The sequence below is a fragment of the Microcaecilia unicolor genome, chromosome 14 (genome assembly GCF_901765095.1).
Source record: "Microcaecilia unicolor chromosome 14, aMicUni1.1, whole genome shotgun sequence".
Taxonomy (NCBI): domain Eukaryota; kingdom Metazoa; phylum Chordata; class Amphibia; order Gymnophiona; family Siphonopidae; genus Microcaecilia; species Microcaecilia unicolor.
Genome location: NC_044044.1, coordinates 10672935 through 10690366, shown reverse-complemented (window position 1 = coordinate 10690366; position 17432 = coordinate 10672935). Strand labels below are relative to the sequence as shown.

Sequence of the window (17432 nt, the reverse complement as noted above, 5' to 3'; positions counted from 1 at the left end):
AAACTAGGTCGGACCGTGCCCAAGAGGCAGGTACCGTACCAGCGGGTCGGGAGTTGTTCATAGGCCCTGCGTCCGCAGATATAGTAGTAGCCCGCCGGGGCTACCCACTTGAGGGAAGCGTTCCCTCCGTATGTCCATGTCATGTTCAAGGTGGGTTCTGTCCAGATAGGCTCCGGGGCGGGCAGGTTGTCCGTTTGCCACCAGGTCGTCCGGCTGCCATTATACTGAAGAACCCCCGTACAAGCAGAGTCTCCCACTGGTACAGAGTAACGCTTCGATGGCGCTCGACTAGCGCAGAGGGTACCTATGATATTTGTTCTCAGGGCCCATTCGTACGGCTTCGGCCGTTGGGGAAAGGTAATGTTAGTGGTGTTGAGTGCATCCCATGTGTGTTGTCGGATCTCTCTCGCTTCCCAGGGCCATTGTTCACCCATGTCGGTGCCTCCACAGACGAAACAGTTGGCAATTCCGAGGGAGAGGGCGATGTTTTCAGCCAAATTGAGGAACATATTTCGGGCTTCTGGGGAAATGGGGAATTTAGTCTCGGTCTGCTCAGCACGAGCAATTTCATCAAATACGTCTTGGTAGCCGACAACAGTAGTCTGGTAGTGCGTAGGAGGCTTCGTTTCGAGATTCTGATATATGGTAATATATGTCAACGGATCCATTCCTCCGCCGTCAATGCCGAGGCCCCACGTTCCTCTCCAGGGCATGTCGTGTCCTCGGATGGGCCAGTCTAGGGACACATAGTTACCAGAACCTCGACGAAATTCGCCCAGGCCGGCGCATCCGGCATATCCTCCTCCCGTATAAGCACAGACTCGGTCCCAGCCCGAGGCTCGAGTGTCGCCGGCGCATGGGAGCCACACCCACGGGGAGCAGCATCTCATGTCTGGACTGAAGGGGCAGACATACTTGTGGTCCTTAACGTACGCCTCTCGCCAACTCTGGCTACCACACTTGCGAGACCAAGGGTGCTTGTCCATGGCGGCACAGACGTCGAAGGTGAGGGTTGCTACAGTTTGGATGCCACCGACAAGGATACGAGTGGAATTAATGTAATACAGAATGCCATCTCCCTCGACTCCCGGAGGTCCGGCCACATACGCAGGGAGTCCTACGCTGAGGGTGACATTGTAGTATCTTGGTTTGGTAGGGCTGTGGCAGATAGTGAGATTTCCTTGGAGGCATCTGTGGAACTGTTGGAGGCCATTCGGAGTGATGAGGGCACAAGTCGGGAGAAACTGGCAATCGCCTTCCGGGGGCTGCGTCTGGTGAATGAGGGTAGTGACTAGGTGATATCCTCCCTCTATACGGTGGCGCACGAGGCGCAAACATTCAGTACAGTTCTGGCTCAAGGGGTAATAGCTCGGGACTGAGCAAAGGAGGAGTAGTAGGCTCAGCATCATATATGCGGTGGAAGGTATCCGAGCCTTTGCAGCAAGAAGATGATAAGGCCCACGATTATGGCTGCGATAAAGAGAGAGCCAAAAACGCAGTGGGTCCAGAAACTGAGTTCCTGTTGCTGGGCAGACATGAATCTGGTGGTTTACGTCTTTCTTAGAGTCAGCCGTAATGGAGCGTCAGGATGTTGGTGCGCAGTCCAACGCTTCAGGGTGCTGCTAGTGGGAGCAGCAGGCTTCAATCGGGTCCAATGTATCCACACTGGGCTTCCTGCAATTTTAACAGCGGTGGAGGTCGTTAGGAGAACAAGGGAGGGCCCCTTCCATTTTGGCTTTAGGCAGTCAGATTCATCCCACTCTTTTACCCAGACCTCGTCTCCCACCCTGAACCTGTGCGTAGGATTGGTGAGGACCAAGGGAGCTACTCTTTCAGTGTACTGCTGGATGTCTTGCACTACCTGGTGTAAGGCTCTCATCTGTTTCACTAAGGAACTCTCACCCTGTATCTGCAAGGAGTCGGGAAAGGAGGGTAGTGGTGGTGGCCTAGCATACATCATCTCGTAGGGAGTAAGGCCGGTAGCCTTGGGGGTACACCTAAGATGCAGCAAGGCCAGTGGAAGCAGGTCGGGCCATTTGGCTTTTGCTTCTTGGCATAGCTTGGCTAGCTGGTTCTTCAGGGATCGGTTAGCCCTCTCCACTACTCCACTGCTTTGGGGTCTCCAGGCACAATGCAACTTCCAATCGAGGCCCAGTCTGGTACTGAGCTGTTGTGTTACTTCGCTAGCGAAGGCGGGACCGTTGTCAGAGTTTATTTGCTTGGGGAGGCCGTATCTGGGTAGGATTTGATGAAGCAGTAGGGAGGTAACTTCTTTAGCCATTTCCGTTCTAGTAGGCTGGGCTTCAATCCATCCGGTGTAGGTACACACGGCGACGAGGATAGCTTTGTAGCCGCGCGCCGGGGGCATGTGTGTGAAGTCAATCTGGCACACGTGAAAAGGGCTGGTGCCTCGGAGAACATGTCCTGGCATAGGGCCGGGCCCCGTTCGAGGGTTGTTCCGGGCACAAGTCGCGCATCGGCTGGAAGCGTTTTTGGTCCACAGGGATAGTTTGTTGATGTAGTAGGTCTTCTCAAGTAAGCGCCCCAGGGCGTCCCTTCCCAGGTGGGTGCGGTCGTGAGCCTCCTTGGCCACCGTCCAGGCCAAGGCTTCGGGTATCCATATGCGCCCATCCTGTAGTATCCACCAGCCATTGCGTGACTGTAGACCCTCCTGTTGGGCCCATTCCGTTTCTTGGGGGGTGTAAATAGGGGTCTCCGTAGGGAGCTGGACGACGAGTACGGGGTCAGAAGGGTGAGAGGAGTAGGGGAGCTGACTTGCCCTTTTTGCAGCGTCGTCTGCCCGCTGATTTCCCCGGGCGATAGGGTCCGTTCTTCCAGTATGGGCCCTGCAGTGCATCACGGCCACCTTCTTCGGCTTCCATACCGACTCGAGTAATTGGCAGATCTCAGCGGCATTTGCAAGTCCTTTCCCTTCAGCCGTCAGAAATCCCCTCTCCTTGTACAAGGCTCCGTGCACCTGGAGGGTGAGGAAAGCGTATTTGGAGTCGGTGTAAATGTTGACAACTTTTCCTTCAGCCCACAGGAGGGCTCTGGTGAGGGCGATTAGCTCCGCTTTCTGGGCTGATGTTCCGGGTGTCAGAGCCATAGCCTCGATCACATGGTCCTCAGATACCACCGCATAGCCAGCTCTTCGAATTCCCTCTATCACCTGGCTGCTTCCGTCGGTAAAAAGGGTGATGCCCCCTTGCCAGGGTTGATCCTTCAGGTCAGGTCTGCTCGAGTGCACAGTGGCCATTACCTCTTCACAGTCGTGGAGTGGTGGTTCAGGGGCCGGAAGGAGGGTGGCAGGATTGAGGTTGGTCGTGTCCAGGATTCGCACCTCCGGATTTTCGCACAGGAGGGCTTGGTATTTGACCAATCGGGAGTTGGTCATCCATCTGGGTCCGTGGCTCTCGAGTAGGCCGCGGATGGTGTGGGGTGTGGTCACAAAAAGTGTTTGGCCGAATGTGAGTTTATTGGCCTCGTGTATCAGGAGACAGGCCGCTGCAATGCTTCGGAGACAGCCCGGCCATCCTCGTGCCACGTTGTCCATGCTCTTGGAGAGGTATGCTACAGGGCGTTGCCAGGTACCGACCAGTTGGGTAAGGACTCCAAGTGCCAATCCCTTCTTTTCGTCGATGAACAAGTAGAACGGCTTAGTCACATCTGGCAGTCCGAGCGCTGGTGGGGCCACAAGGGCCTCCTTGAGGTCCTGAAGGGCTTTCAGTTCGCTTTTCTCCCACCGGAGATCTTGGCCCTCGAGTTCAGGTCCTTTCAGTTTGGCGTACAAGTCTTGGGTCAGGACAGCAAAATTGATGATCCAAATGCGGCAATATCCAGCGGCTCCGAGGAGTGCCCGTAGTTCCTTCTTATTTGCAGGAGTGGGTTGGTTGCGGATGGCTTGGGTTCGGGGGATACCGAGCCTTCGGGTTCCTTCTCGGAGGCGAAACCCCAGATACTCGACTTCGATCTCGCATATCTGTGCCTTCTTGCGACTGGCCCGGTACCCCTGGGCTTCCAGGGTCTTCAAGAGGTAAAGTGTAGCTTCAGCACATTCGGTGTACGTTTCACGGGCCACCAACAGGTCATCCACGTATTGGACGACCGGCCCATACTCGTCCTGATACGTCTTCAGGTCCTGGGCGAGTTGGTCGCCGAAGAGGGTAGGCGAGTTCTTGAACCCCTGGGGAAGACGGGTCCATGTGTATTGCTGCTTGGTTCCCGTCTGCAAGTCTTCCCACGTGAAGGCAAACAACTTTTGGCTGTCGACAGCAAGAGGGATGGAAAAGAAGGCGTCCTTCAAATCAATGACACTGTACCACTTGGTCTGAGATGGCACTTGGGCTAGGATGGAGTATGGATTTGGTACGAGGGCAACTATGTCGGCTACCTGGTTGTTGACTTTCCTCAGGTCCTGGACGGGTCTGTACTCGGATGTTCCTGGTTTCTTAACGGGCAACAATGGGGTATTCCATGCGGATCTGATTGGTTTAAGGACTCCCTGTTGAAGGAGTTTCTGTAGATGTGTATGCATACTATGCCGGGCTGCATAGGGGATGTGGTATTGTCCTTGGTTGACAACTTGAGCATTTGGTTTGAGCTCAATCCAGATGGGGATAGCGTTAACGGCCAGTCCGCCGGGGTTCAATTCCGCCCATACATCAGGCACTTCATCCATTATGGCCCGCCTCTGCTGGGCGAAAGGGGTGTTCTGGTCGTAACGGCAGTCGCCGGGTCCCACAGTTGGGGGAACATGTAGTCTCCATTCTTCTCTTACTGGACAGATAAGTGTTACTGGCCGATCTTCAAAGCGAGCTTCCACTTCACCCGTAGTCTTGAACTTCAAGGTGGCCTGGAGCTTACAGAGTAGGTCTCGACCAATCAAGGGGACCGGGCATCCAGGGATGTGTATGAACTGATGGGACACCATCGTCCCTCCGATCTGGACTTGGCGCTCTTTGAGGAGGGGGGGCCGCAAGGGATTTCCCGGAGGCTCCCACAATTGGTATAGTTTCTTTCGTGGCTGGGGCTATGGCAGTGGTGATAACAGATCGCTGGGCCCCTGTGTCTAGTAAGGCCCTCATAGATTCTGTCCCCACCCGAATTTCCACCAGAGGGTCAGTGGGGACTCTGCCCTCCCGGTTTCTTCATGCTGTGCCGTCTCGGGTAGCGTCCACAGCCATCTGCCATTCCCTCCGGTCATCCCGTCCTCTCTCTCTTCGGCCCCTTCCACGGCCTCGCCTAGGGGCCCCCGTGCGGTCGCCGGTCTCCTCCTCTCTCTGCCGGTCCCATGATTCCTCTTCTCTCGGGTTGTCCCGTATCTCCTCTGGACAATCAGCCCACCAGTGTCCTTCTTGTCGGCAATTTGCACACTGGTTACGCCCTATGGGGGACCGCGTTCCTCTTGTTCTCCTGCCCCTCCCCTTTGGTCTAGACCTCATTCGTTCTTCCAGCACCGTAGCCAACACATCTGCCTTCTCCCGCATCCGTCTGGTCGATTCCTTCCGGGCCTCCACCTTTTCCTCCTGGTCGCGATATCCGAACACGCGATCAGCTATAGCTTTCAGTTGGCTGAGGCTCATCCCTTCGAACCCCTCTGTTCTCTGTAGCTTTCTTCGTATATCCGGTGCTGACTGGCTAACAAAACTCATAACCACGGTTGGGAGGTTCTTAGGGTCCTCGGGATTTATCGGGCTGTGCCTCCTAAATGCTTCCATAAGTCGTTCAAGGAAGTCCCCTGGACTCTCGTCCTTTTGTTGGACCACACTGTGGATTTTTCCCATGTTGGTAACCTTCTGCTTCCCCTTCTTTAAGGCGGCCAGGTACGCCTGCTGGTATCGGCGGATAAAGGTTTGGCCTTCGGCGGTTCGGTAATCCCACGTGGGGGCAGCGATGGGCGCCTCCGTTTCTAGTAGGTTCTGTAAATTGGCATGGGCCGGATTCGCATCCCGGATGGCTTGCTCCATATTTTGTTGTAAAAGGCGGCGTTCTTCAGAGGTCAGGATGTGGGCGCTCAACTGCCTAAGGTCTGCCCAAGTTGGATTATAACTGTATATAATGCCTTCCACCAGCTCTATCAGCTGCTCGGGTTTCTGGTCGTAGGACGGCCCATGGAATTTCCAGTTATACAAATCGGCACTTGAGAAGGGAACGTGGCTATAAACTGTTGATTCGATGGGCTGGCCCCCCCCCTCCGCCGGGTTAGGGGTATAGGTGGTGGACTGTCGAACTGGGAATAAGTGGGAGGTTCCCCCTTTTCGGCTGGACGGAAGGGCCTGTTGCGGACTCGATTGGGGGAACCGAGTAATGTTCTTCACAACCCGTTTACTCTTCCGTGTGGTTGCGAGGCCAGGTGACTCAGGTGAGGCTGGACGGGACGTCTCCCCGGTGTCCGACTCTGACCCGGAAGTCTCGGCGTCAGCGGGGCCTTCTGCTAGGCCCGTAAGGTCAGGGTACATAGGAGCATAGGGCGGCGGTGCAATGTCGTCTTCGTATGCTTCCGCCGTAGCAAGTATCGGGGCTTTTGGAGGCTTCTTCTCGGCCGAACCCTGAACTTTCCCTGCGGTTTTCTTTGGGGGTTTTTTCCTAGAAAGTGTGTTGGTAGTACTGGGCGTAGTTCCTGCCTTGACTCTGGTAGCAGGGGGCGTGGTCTCAGTGGCTTCAGTGCTAGGGGCGGTAGGCCGTATGGGGGCGGTCCCTGCGGCCTTCGGGACGGCAGCGGTTGCCGAGCTTTGAAGAGCGAAGGCATGGGTCGGCAGGGTTCTAAGCTTGGTTTTCCGGCCTTTTCTCTGCTTTACCAACATAAGGGCGGCCTTTTCTACCTTCCGTTGGGCCCAAGCCGGCGGATCCCGGACTACATCCAACCACGCTTCTATGTATGGAATGTCCTCGGGACAGCCTGGGTTTCCCTCAATTATAACAATATTCATGACCGCCGCCACTTTTTCATACTCGAATGACCCTTCCGGGGGCCATCCAGCAATTCCTAGCCCTGGCCACATAAATTGACATCTCTGTATCATCCCGGCCCTGCTACATTTATCTAGGTCGAACACTTCGCTAAAGTGTTCCGTCATTAAATCTAACGGTGAAGACCCACCCCCGCCCATCCTAACCTGAGTGCCAAAGGACAGGTGACGGACAAAGGGGGAAAGGGGAGGTGGAGGAGTAAGGGGTCTCGTTCCACCAGACACAGAAGGGTCAACACTCGGCCTGACCAGGACGCGGTCGCCCGGCCTGGAACTGCAAGCCCACTCACACACTTTCATACGCCACAAGAAACCCCCCCGTTCGTTCGCCGCTCGGTTTCGTCGCCGGAGCCTAGTGAGTTTCGGGACCTAGTCGGATACCAATAGTCCGTATTAGTCACTGGCTAAAAGAGGGTGATCACGCCTCTTCTTCGGTCCTTACTGGGCCGGTCACTACGTAGAGTATACTCGCCTGTCCGCCGGGGTCGCAGGCCGCGCCGTCGTGCGCTTCTCCCTGAAATGGAAAAAGGTGCCTTGTCGGAACCACACAGCCCCCTCTACAGTCAGGCGGAGTGGATCGGCCCTCCTCCGGGAGATGGACGCTGAAATCAGCGGTGGCCACTCACCACCTCCTCGGGTGGGAATCGATGACCCGATCCGACTGCAGTGGGGGAGGGGAAGAATATAATCCGATTCCCCTTTCTACTTCTGTCCCATCTGGGTCGCCAATGAAACAGGTGGGAAATCAGGAGACGAAAGGCAAATTTTGGTTCCAAATAAGGCAACTTTATTGCTAGCAAGTGAACAGCACCGAGTAGCCTCGGGACACTGTGTGTCATAAATCATCTGACGCTTACATTTATACTTCCCTACTGGGCCTGCGCATTTGGCCCCTTACACGTCACAACTGTCATGCGCAGTAAACATTTGTAGTTCTTACAGTACAAAATTGTAGTCCCAGTACGTACACACGTCATAACACTGAAATGATACTGGCAAGAAAAACGAAACTTAGCAGCTTATTCTGTACACACAATGCTCCTTTCTAGCACAGGAGATAAGGTGCGGCTCAGGAATGCAGGGGGGTGTCAGCACCCTCCAAGGTCGCCTATTCAGATGGCGTTGCTACGTGCAAGCTGGTCTTGTATAGGCCTTGCAAACTACTGTTACAAGCTATATATCTAATAGCCCTGCATTCTGTCTGTACATTAGTAAACAGCAAACTTGTCTTGTTAGTAAACAGTAAAACTGGATAAGGCACAAATGTCCAGTGCAGTAATAAGGTGTGGCCAAACAGCCAAAAGCAGAGGTAGAGTGCATAAGTAAAAGTCCATCAGTAGGCACAAAACATGAGGTTGTCCTGTTGCTCAGTAGTATTCAGGTAGTACCGGCGTTCCACTCCTTCAATTCCATCTCCCAATCAGCCCCCTCTCCTTTCCTCTCATGTGGCTCAGGTCCTCGTTTGTCCTCCTCTCTCCTATTCTTCCAGGCAGTCTCCAATCTGTGTTCTCTACGCTCCTGCCTCCTCCCCTCCCGCAATGCATTCTGGGATCTGTAGTTTTTCCACTCGGGCTTTTCTCTCTTCCCCCCTGCATTCTGGGCTCTGTGGCTTCTCTGATTCTCACAACATTTATAGGTTAGTGGAAGAAGTTTAAACAGGATGTGAAAATGGATAGGGAGCCAGTGAAGCGACCTGAGGAGAGGGGTAGTATGAGTAAAGCGACCCTGGCGGAAGACGAGACAGGCAGCAGAGTTTTGAACCGACTGGAGAGGGGAGAGGTGACTCAGTGGGAGGCCAGCAAGAAGCAGATTGCAGTAGTCTAAACGAGAGGTGACAAGGGTGTGGATGAGGGTTCTGGTAGAGTGTTCAGAAAGAAAGGGGCGGATTTTACGGATGTTGTAAAGAAAGAAACGACAGGTCTTAGCGATCTGCTGGATATGAGTAGAGAAGGAGAGAGAGGAGTCAAAGATGACCCCAAGGTTACGAGCTGAAGAGACAGGGAGAATGAGAAAGCCATCAACAGAAATAGAAAACGAGGGGAGCGGGGAGGTGGGTTTGGCGGGAAAAATGAGAAGCTCGGTTTTGGTCATATTTAATTTCAGGTGGCGTTGAGACATCCAGACAGCAATGTCAGACAAGCACGCTGAAACTTTGGTTTGGATGCAAGGTGAGATATCAGGGGTAGAAAGGTAGATTTGGGAGTCATCAGCATAGAGATGGTAGGAAAAGCCATGGGATGAGATTAATGAACCAAGGGAAGAAGTGTAGATAGAAAAGAGGAGGGGACCAAGAACAGAACCCTGAGGTACGCCGACAGGCAGAGGGATAGAAGTAGAAGAGGATCCAGGGCCACCAAGAGACTGGGCCGGGCCCCCGGCCCCGCCCCCACTGCCACCCCCCCCTCCCCCAGGTTGTCGTTGCCCCCTCTGAGGGGGGCCCGGCACCACAGACCCACCCACCTCCGCCACCGGGCCCCTTCCACCCAAACCCCCACCAGCAGAAGTGCTGTCTGCTGACTCCGGCGTGCGCGGCCCACACAGACGCGCTCCTCTCAGCTGATCTTCGCTGTACTCTGCAGGGTTTCTGTGCATTTGACGTCCTGCACGTCATACGCTCAGACGCACAGAAGCCCTGCAAGTTACAGCGAAGATCAGCTGAGAGGAGCGCGTCTGTGTGGGCCGCGCACGCCAGAGTCAGAACAGAAGACAGCATTTCTGCAGGCGGGGGTTCGGGTGGAAGGGGCCCGGTTGCAGTGGCAGGTGGGACTGCAGCGCCGGGCCCCCTGGAGGCCCGGGCCCCGGTAATTTTGTCCCCCCTGTTCCCCCCTCTCGGCATCCCTGAGAAGATCTACCAGAATGAACACTGAAGGTGCGGAGGGAGAGGTAGGAAGAGAACCAGGAAAGGACAGAGCCCTGGAATCCAAGTGTGGACAGGGTATTGAGGAGTATACTGTGATCGACAGTGTCAAAAGCGGCGGAAAGATCAAGAAGAATGAGGATGGAATAGAGACCTCTGGATTTAGCCAGTAGTAGGTCATTGGAGTTTCAGTTGAGTGGAGAGGGCGAAAACCAGATTGTAGTGGGTCGAGAATAGCATGTGAGGAAAGAAAATCAAGGCAGCGGTGGTGAACAGCACGCTCAAGTAATTTGGAGAGAAAAGGGAGGAGGGAGATGGGCTGGTAATTAGAGGGACTAGTAGGGTCGAGTGAAGGCTTCTTAAGGAGAGGTGTGACCACAGCATGTTTAAAGGCAGCAGGGACAGTCGCAGTGGAAAGTGAGAGGTTGAGAATGTGACAGATAAAAGGAAAAAGAGCAGGAGAGATGGCATTAAGAAGGTGGGTGGGAATGGGATCAGAGGAAGTGAATGATACATACCTGTAGCAGGTGTTCTCCGAGGACAGCAGGCTGATTGTTCTCACCTACCCTCCCTCTTCCCCTTTGGAGTTGCGTTTCATAATTTTTGCTTGTCATTCAACTGAGCGGGAACGGTCACGCACGGGCGGGAAGACGGCCGCGCATGCGCGGTGGGCGTGCCCTGCGTGCGGGACCGCCCGCAAAGTTTTGTTCCGGTTGGTGGGGGCTGCCGTGGACGTCAACCCAGTCGTGAGAACAAGCAGCCTGCTTGTCCTCGGAGAAACAGGTGGTACATTTTGAGGAAGAAAGGAGGAGAAGTGTAGTTTCCTCAATAGTAACTTCAGGAAAGGAGGAAATGGACTGAGGGGAAGGAGAGAGAGGGGAACGGACTAGTGGAGGGAGAGGTGGTGAGGTAAAGAATTCAAGGTTTATCTTATGAACCTTGTCGTGAAAGAATTCAGCAAGGGTCTGAGGAGATAATGAAGGGGGGAGTAGGGGGAGGGGAGGATCAAGAACAGATCATTTTTATTAATGACTCAACACAGCTGTGTTTCGGCCACAGTCCTGCCTCAAGAGTCTCCATGGTATGTTAGACCAGGTAGGTCGATATTTATTCAAAAGAACGTAATGGTCTTAAAAAAGACCTTGGAGAAGTCTTGCGGTCGGTATCGTAGCAGCGTGTCACAAAATGAAGTAAGCAGTGTCAGTAAGCAAAAAGGCGCGTTGAAGCAAACAGCTGATCGGTAAGACCAATAGTCCATCCAACCCAGTTTCCAACAGTGGCCAATCCAGTTCACAAGTACCTATATTCCTTAATTGTTCATTTTTACTCCATTATATAAAGCAGCAAAGAGTAGTCATCTTATCATGAAGATTTCTAATATCTTTCTCAGTCGGTCAGGGGAATACAGTGGTGGAAATAAGTATTTGATCCCTTGCTGATTTTGTAAGTTTGCCCACTGACAAAGACATGAGCAGCCCATAATTGAAGGGTAGGTTATTGGTAACAGTGAGAGATAGCACATCACAAATTAAATCCGGAAAATCACATTGTGGAAAGTATATGAATTTATTTGCATTCTGCAGAGGGAAATAAGTATTTAATCCCTCTGGCAAACAAGACCTAATACTTGGTGGCAAAACCCTTGTTGGCAAGCACAGCGGTCAGACGTCTTCTGTAGTTGATGATGAGGTTTGCACACATGTCAGGAGGAATTTTGGTCCACTCCTCTTTGCAGATCATCTCTAAATCATTAAGAGTTCTGGGCTGTCGCTTGGCAACTCGCAGCTTCAGCTCCCTCCATAAGTTTTCAATGGGATTAAGGTCTGGTGACTGGCTAGGCCACTCCATGACCCTAATGTGCTTCTTCCTGAGCCACTCCTTTGTTTTGGCTGTATGTTTTGGGTCATTGTCGTGCTGGAAGACCCAGCCACGACCCATTTTTAAGGCCCTGGCGGAGGGAAGGAGGTTGTCACTCAGAATTGTACGGTACATGGCCCCATCCATTCTCCCATTGATGCGGTGAAGTAGTCCTGTGCCCTTAGCAGAGAAACACCCCCAAAACATAACATTTCCACCTCCATGCTTGACAGTGGGGATGGTGTTCTTTGGGTCATAGGCAGCATTTCTCTTCCTCCAAACACGGCGAGTTGAGTTCATGCCAAAGAGCTCAATTTTTGTCTCATCTGACCACAGCACCTTCTCCCAATCACTCTCGGCATCATCCAGGTGTTCACTGGCAAACTTCAGACGGGCCGTCACATGTGCCTTCCGGAGCAGGGGGACCTTGCGGGCACTGCAGGATTGCAATCCGTTATGTCGTAATGTGTTACCAATGGTTTTCGTGGTGACAGTGGTCCCAGCTGCCTTGAGATCATTGACAAGTTCCCCCCTTGTAGTTGTAGGCTGATTTCTAACCTTCCTCATGATCAAGGATACCCCACGAGGTGAGATTTTGCGTGGAGCCCCAGATCTTTGTCGATTGACCGTCATTTTGTACTTCTTCCATTTTCTTACTATGGCACCAACAGTTGTCTCCTTCTCGCCCAGCGTCTTACTGATGGTTTTGTAGCCCATTCCAGCCTTGTGCAGGTGTATGATCTTGTCCCTGACATCCTTAGACAGCTCCTTGCTCTTGGCCATTTTGTAGAGGTTAGAGTCTGACTGATTCACTGAGTCTGTGGACAGGTGTCTTTCATACAGGTGACCATTGCCGACAGCTGTCTGTCATGCAGGTAACGAGTTGATTTGGAGCATCTACCTGGTGTGTAGGGGCCAGATCTCTTACTGGTTGGTGGGGGATCAAATACTTATTTCCCTCTGCAGAATGCAAATAAATTCATATACTTTCCACAATGTGATTTTCCGGATTTAATTTGTGATGTGCTATCTCTCACTGTTACCAATAACCTACCCTTCAATTATGGGCTGCTCATGTCTTTGTCAGTGGGCAAACTTACAAAATCAGCAAGGGATCAAATACTTATTTCCACCACTGTACATCCAACATGTTTCGCCCAACAGGCTGCATCAAAGACATCCCCTACAATTGGCAAGCGGATTTCCTTGATGCAGCAAGCATTTTATACATAGGACCGGACTCATCCTGCAGCGGGAGTACAGAGTTTAGGTTTAGTTAGGAGGGATTCTGCTTATGTTTGGGTTGTCTTGTCTCTGTGTCTGACTTATTGGTTCTCTCTTGTACTTTTGTTGACTCTGTATAGTTGTTTATCTGATGTGGTTGCTCTTCTGACTAGGTTTTAGTGTCTCAGTGATAATGGGAGTATGTTCTGTCTTATCTACAAATGGCGTTCCTTTCTGTCTTTACATTTTTAAAAAATGTTTTATTGCTTTTACTGTAAACAGCTTTGTTTTGCTCACAATGAAAGCAGTATAGCAAATGTAATAAATGGTAAATGATAAATGATGCAAGGTTTGTTTACCTCCAAATCCCTCCCCCTCAGTCCCCATTACCATGGGAGAGATGGCATTATGGGGTGGGGGTGGATCTTACGTTAGCCACCCAGGGCCCATTCAGTTCTTTCTACACTATTAGTCTCTACATCTGATCAACGCTCCTCCTTATGTCATGCCCAAATAGTGCAAATTCTTCTTTATTTCAGGGACATCCCTGTGCAGGTGTGCTATGCTTGCCCACTGGTAGGAAACCACTCCACATTTGAATTTGTACAAAAAACTTGTCCCCAGCACCTTTGGAACACAACATCTACTCCTTGCACTGCATTCCAATGGCTGGCACAGATATTAGGGCATATTGGCTGCTCATTCACCTGCTCTGTGCCAGAAATTGCAGTCCAAGTAGCCAAAATAGATTTTTGTTCTGCTTCAACTCAGGGGCATAGCCAGACACCCAATTTTGGGTGGGCCTGAGCTCCAAGTGGGCAGGCACTAGAACCCCAGCCCCAGCCGGCATCTCTCCTTCGCCTATACCCCCAGGCGACTGGGCATCTCTCAACTCCCTCCCCCCCCCCTCCCCACACCCCCCCCCCCCCCTTTGAAAGCCTTTATTTCTTTGCTGGCAGTGAGCAGCAGCTCATACCTGCTGCACATGCCAGCCCTGAGCCGTCCCTCTGACCTGGTACCACCTGTGTGGAATCAGGAAGTTGCATCAAAGGAAAGGCTTAGGACTGGCACAAGCAGCGGGTATGACTTACTGCTCGCGGCCTCAAAACATGAAGGCTTTTTCAAAAATGCAGGAGAGTTGAGGTGGGTGGAGTTGAGATGTCAGAATGTGGGGGAGGAGAGGGAAGGGAGAGATGCCAGGAGTCTTCAGCTGGTGGGGATTGAGGAATGACACTAGCCACATCAGAGAAGTGCCACTGCTGGGTGGGCCTCAGCCCAAAGTGAATGGGCCTGTGACCACCTGGGCCCACCCATGGCTATGCCACTGCTCCAACTACAACAGCTGCTTCAAAATCCTAACAAGTTGGCAAACCTCTACTCTGGCTCAAGGCAGTTCAGATTTTAATTTTTCCTGCTTGCTTCAAGTCCCTGTTATTTGAGAGCCAGATCATGTAACTATGATTATGTAATCATGATGTTACATGTGTGTTTGTGTGTTTAATAGTGGACAAAACAGCGAAGATGACTAAAAAAATAAAATAAAAGAGCGGTGACACTTTGGTTATTGAAGTTAAAAAGTAGGCTTTATTTATCAATAGATAGCAGGGAGAAAGGGACTCGACACAGCTGTGTTTCGGCCGTACAGGCCTGCGTCAGGAGTCTTTTCACTGTATGCTGATTTCCCATATTATCCAAATTATGGAGGAAATATGTGTGTCTCTCTCTTATATGATGGCGTCAAGCAATACTTGAAATGAAGAGATGAGACGCTGCTCTGATTTTTCCGCTTGACTTCATTTCAAGTATTGCTTGACGCCATCATATAAGAGAGAGACACACATATTTCCTCCATAATTTGGATAATATGGGAAATCAGCATACAGTGAAAAGACTCCTGACGCAGGCCTGTACGGCCGAAACACAGCTGTGTCGAGTCCCTTTCTCCCTGCTATCTATTGATAAATAAAGCCTACTTTTTAACTTCAATAACCAAAGTGTCTCCGCTCTTTTATTTTAGTTATTATTATTTTTTATTTTTTTAGTCATCTTCGCTGTTTTGTCCAGTGTTTTTTGCGAAGACTGGTTTCTTCTGGGGTTTTTTGCGTTATTTGTGTGTTTAATAGCACAGACAGGGACTGATTCATTACTTGCTTTCTAGTAGTGTCAGTCATAGACACATAAGACTATATATAAGCCTAAGAATAGAATTAGAATAAGATAAACCAAGACCTTCTACTGATTTAAACAATATTCATCTATTGCCTCTTATTATAAACAGTGCTAGTGTAGGAACAAGATCATTAAGTACTGGCTGTGTCATTTCTTTCCTTTCCCCCACAGGGTGACAGTGGTGGGCCCCTGGTGTGCAAATACTTGAAGGATGGTCTCTGGTATGAGTTGGGGATTGTGAGCTGGGGACCCGTCGCCTGTGGTGAGAAGGAGTCACCTGCTGTCTACACACAAGTCTCCAGATATGTGAACTGGATAATAGAAACGACAGCAGATGCTGGGAAGCCATATGTGCCAGACGAACAGCGTCTGTCAAAGGAGGAGGGCGATGAGGAGGAAGAGGAGGAGGAGCCCCCGTTTGACACCTCTGCTACTACTTCGGTCACTACGGTCTCAACACCCATTATTAACTTCCCCACCCTGCCAGCTGTCCCCACTGTTCCTGCCGTTCCTGCTGCTCCTGCGGTCCCTGATGTTCCTGAGGTCCCTGTCCCTGCTGTTCCTGATGTCCCTGCTGCTCCTGTTGTCCCTGAGGTCCCTGCTGTTCCTGTTGTCCCTGCTGTCAAACCCGTCAAACCCGTCCCCTCCAAACCAATAATCTTCCGTAAACACAAAAAACATCCCGTTTTAATTAGATTCCCTAATGGCTCCACACTTCTCACTACTATTTCCACTAGATCCTCCGGCAGGATCCCCTTCATGAGCTACCAGGATTTGCTAAACCTCAATAATATGACCAGTGGCCGTGTCATTAACCCCCGCTCTCATCGCTACTAACTGCCACTGATATCCCTTCTGCCACTAACTCCTCCTACTTCTATTAACTACCCTCCTACAAATGTCACTATAACATTCTACTGCCACCTACAACTGGGCTGTTGCCACTGTTTTTTGCACTCTCTCGTTCCCCATTCTTGAGTTGCTGCTGCATATCACAGAGATTGGCGACTTTCACCTACGTATATGAAAAAACAAAGCAGCACAAAACAATCCTTCTATTATTGCAAACTCAGTGTAGGTTATCAGATAAAGCTTTTATATGTTGTAAAATAATTTACCATTTCCTACAAGTAATAAATTGGAAATTCCAGGTTTTTTTAGTCTGACAGTTTTCTCCAGCAGATTTGGGCCTCCAGCTCGGTCAGAACTAGCATCTATTGGACTGCAGACAGTGCTATTAGGTCTTCATATACTGCTACTTTAGTTCCCCCCCCCCCCCCCCCCCCCCTTATTTCATACCCCCTCCAATTCACTAAGCCCATCATAGTTGCAACAGTTCTTGCTGGAGGCCATTTTACAAAGCTCTTTCCAGAACCCTGTAATCCTGGGCCCTAAATTCAGCCACTAAGTATTGCCAATGAACAGAGTTTTGGAAGGGTGGGGGGCAATGTTCCCCTAAGCATTTCAGGGGCCAGTGCTGAATTACACAGTTGGTAGGGATGAGGAGAGGTAAGGAGGACACTTGCCCTGGATGTTTTCAGTATCCCTCTCTAGCTATGATGGAAGCAGCTGTACCAATTTTCTACAAATTGAGTGCAAGGCCTTTGAACTGAGGTGCGCACTGATGGACTTAATGTCTGTCACAGGCTTTAGGATACTAAGGAAATCATGGAGAAGAGGGATGGGGACCACTGTCGGGCAATGTGCACAAGTTGGCTCAGAAGCCCTGTTTATCTGATCTAGATTGTACCTTGTGGGTTCTTTTCCACTTTCAGATGACAAATGTGCATAGATTACAAACTCACACATTTACCCAGGAAATAGGGGATAGGGTATGATACATACCTGTAGCAGTTGTTCTCCGAGGACAGCAGGCTGATTGTTCTCACGACTGGGTGACGTCCGCGGCAGCCCCCACCAACCGGAAATAAGCTTCGCGGGACGGTCGACACGCAGGGCACGCCCACCGCGCATGCGCGGCCGTCTTCCCGCCCGTGCGCGACCGCTCCCGCCAGTTGAATGACTAGCAAAAAATATGAAATACACAACTCCAAAGGGGAGGAGGGAGGGAAGGTGAGAACAATCAGCCTGCTGTCCTCGGAGAACAACTGCTACAGGTATGTATCATACCCTTTCTCCGAGGACAAGCAGGCTGCTTGTTCTCACGACTGGGGTATCCCTAGCTCTCAGGCTCACTCAAAACAAGAACCCAGGTCAATTGAACCTCGCAACGGCGAGGAAACAACAGAAATTGACCTACGAAGAACAACTAACTGAGAGTGCAGCCTGACCAGAATAAATTCGGGTCCTGGAGGGTGGAGTTGGATTTACACCCCAAACAGATTCTGCAGCACCGA

General features: G+C 51.3%; 1 protein-coding gene across 1 annotated transcript in view; it reads left to right on the top strand.

Moving 5' to 3' along the window:
- Positions 1-15912, top strand: part of LOC115458271 (serine protease 55-like) — a 71394-nt gene extending 55482 nt beyond the window's left edge. Inside the window, exon 5 of the mRNA XM_030188135.1 lies at positions 15247-15912. Within this exon, the coding sequence (XP_030043995.1) occupies positions 15247-15912 (666 nt within the window). The remainder of the gene's footprint in view (positions 1-15246) is intronic.
- The last annotated feature ends 1520 nt before the right edge of the window (positions 15913-17432 follow it).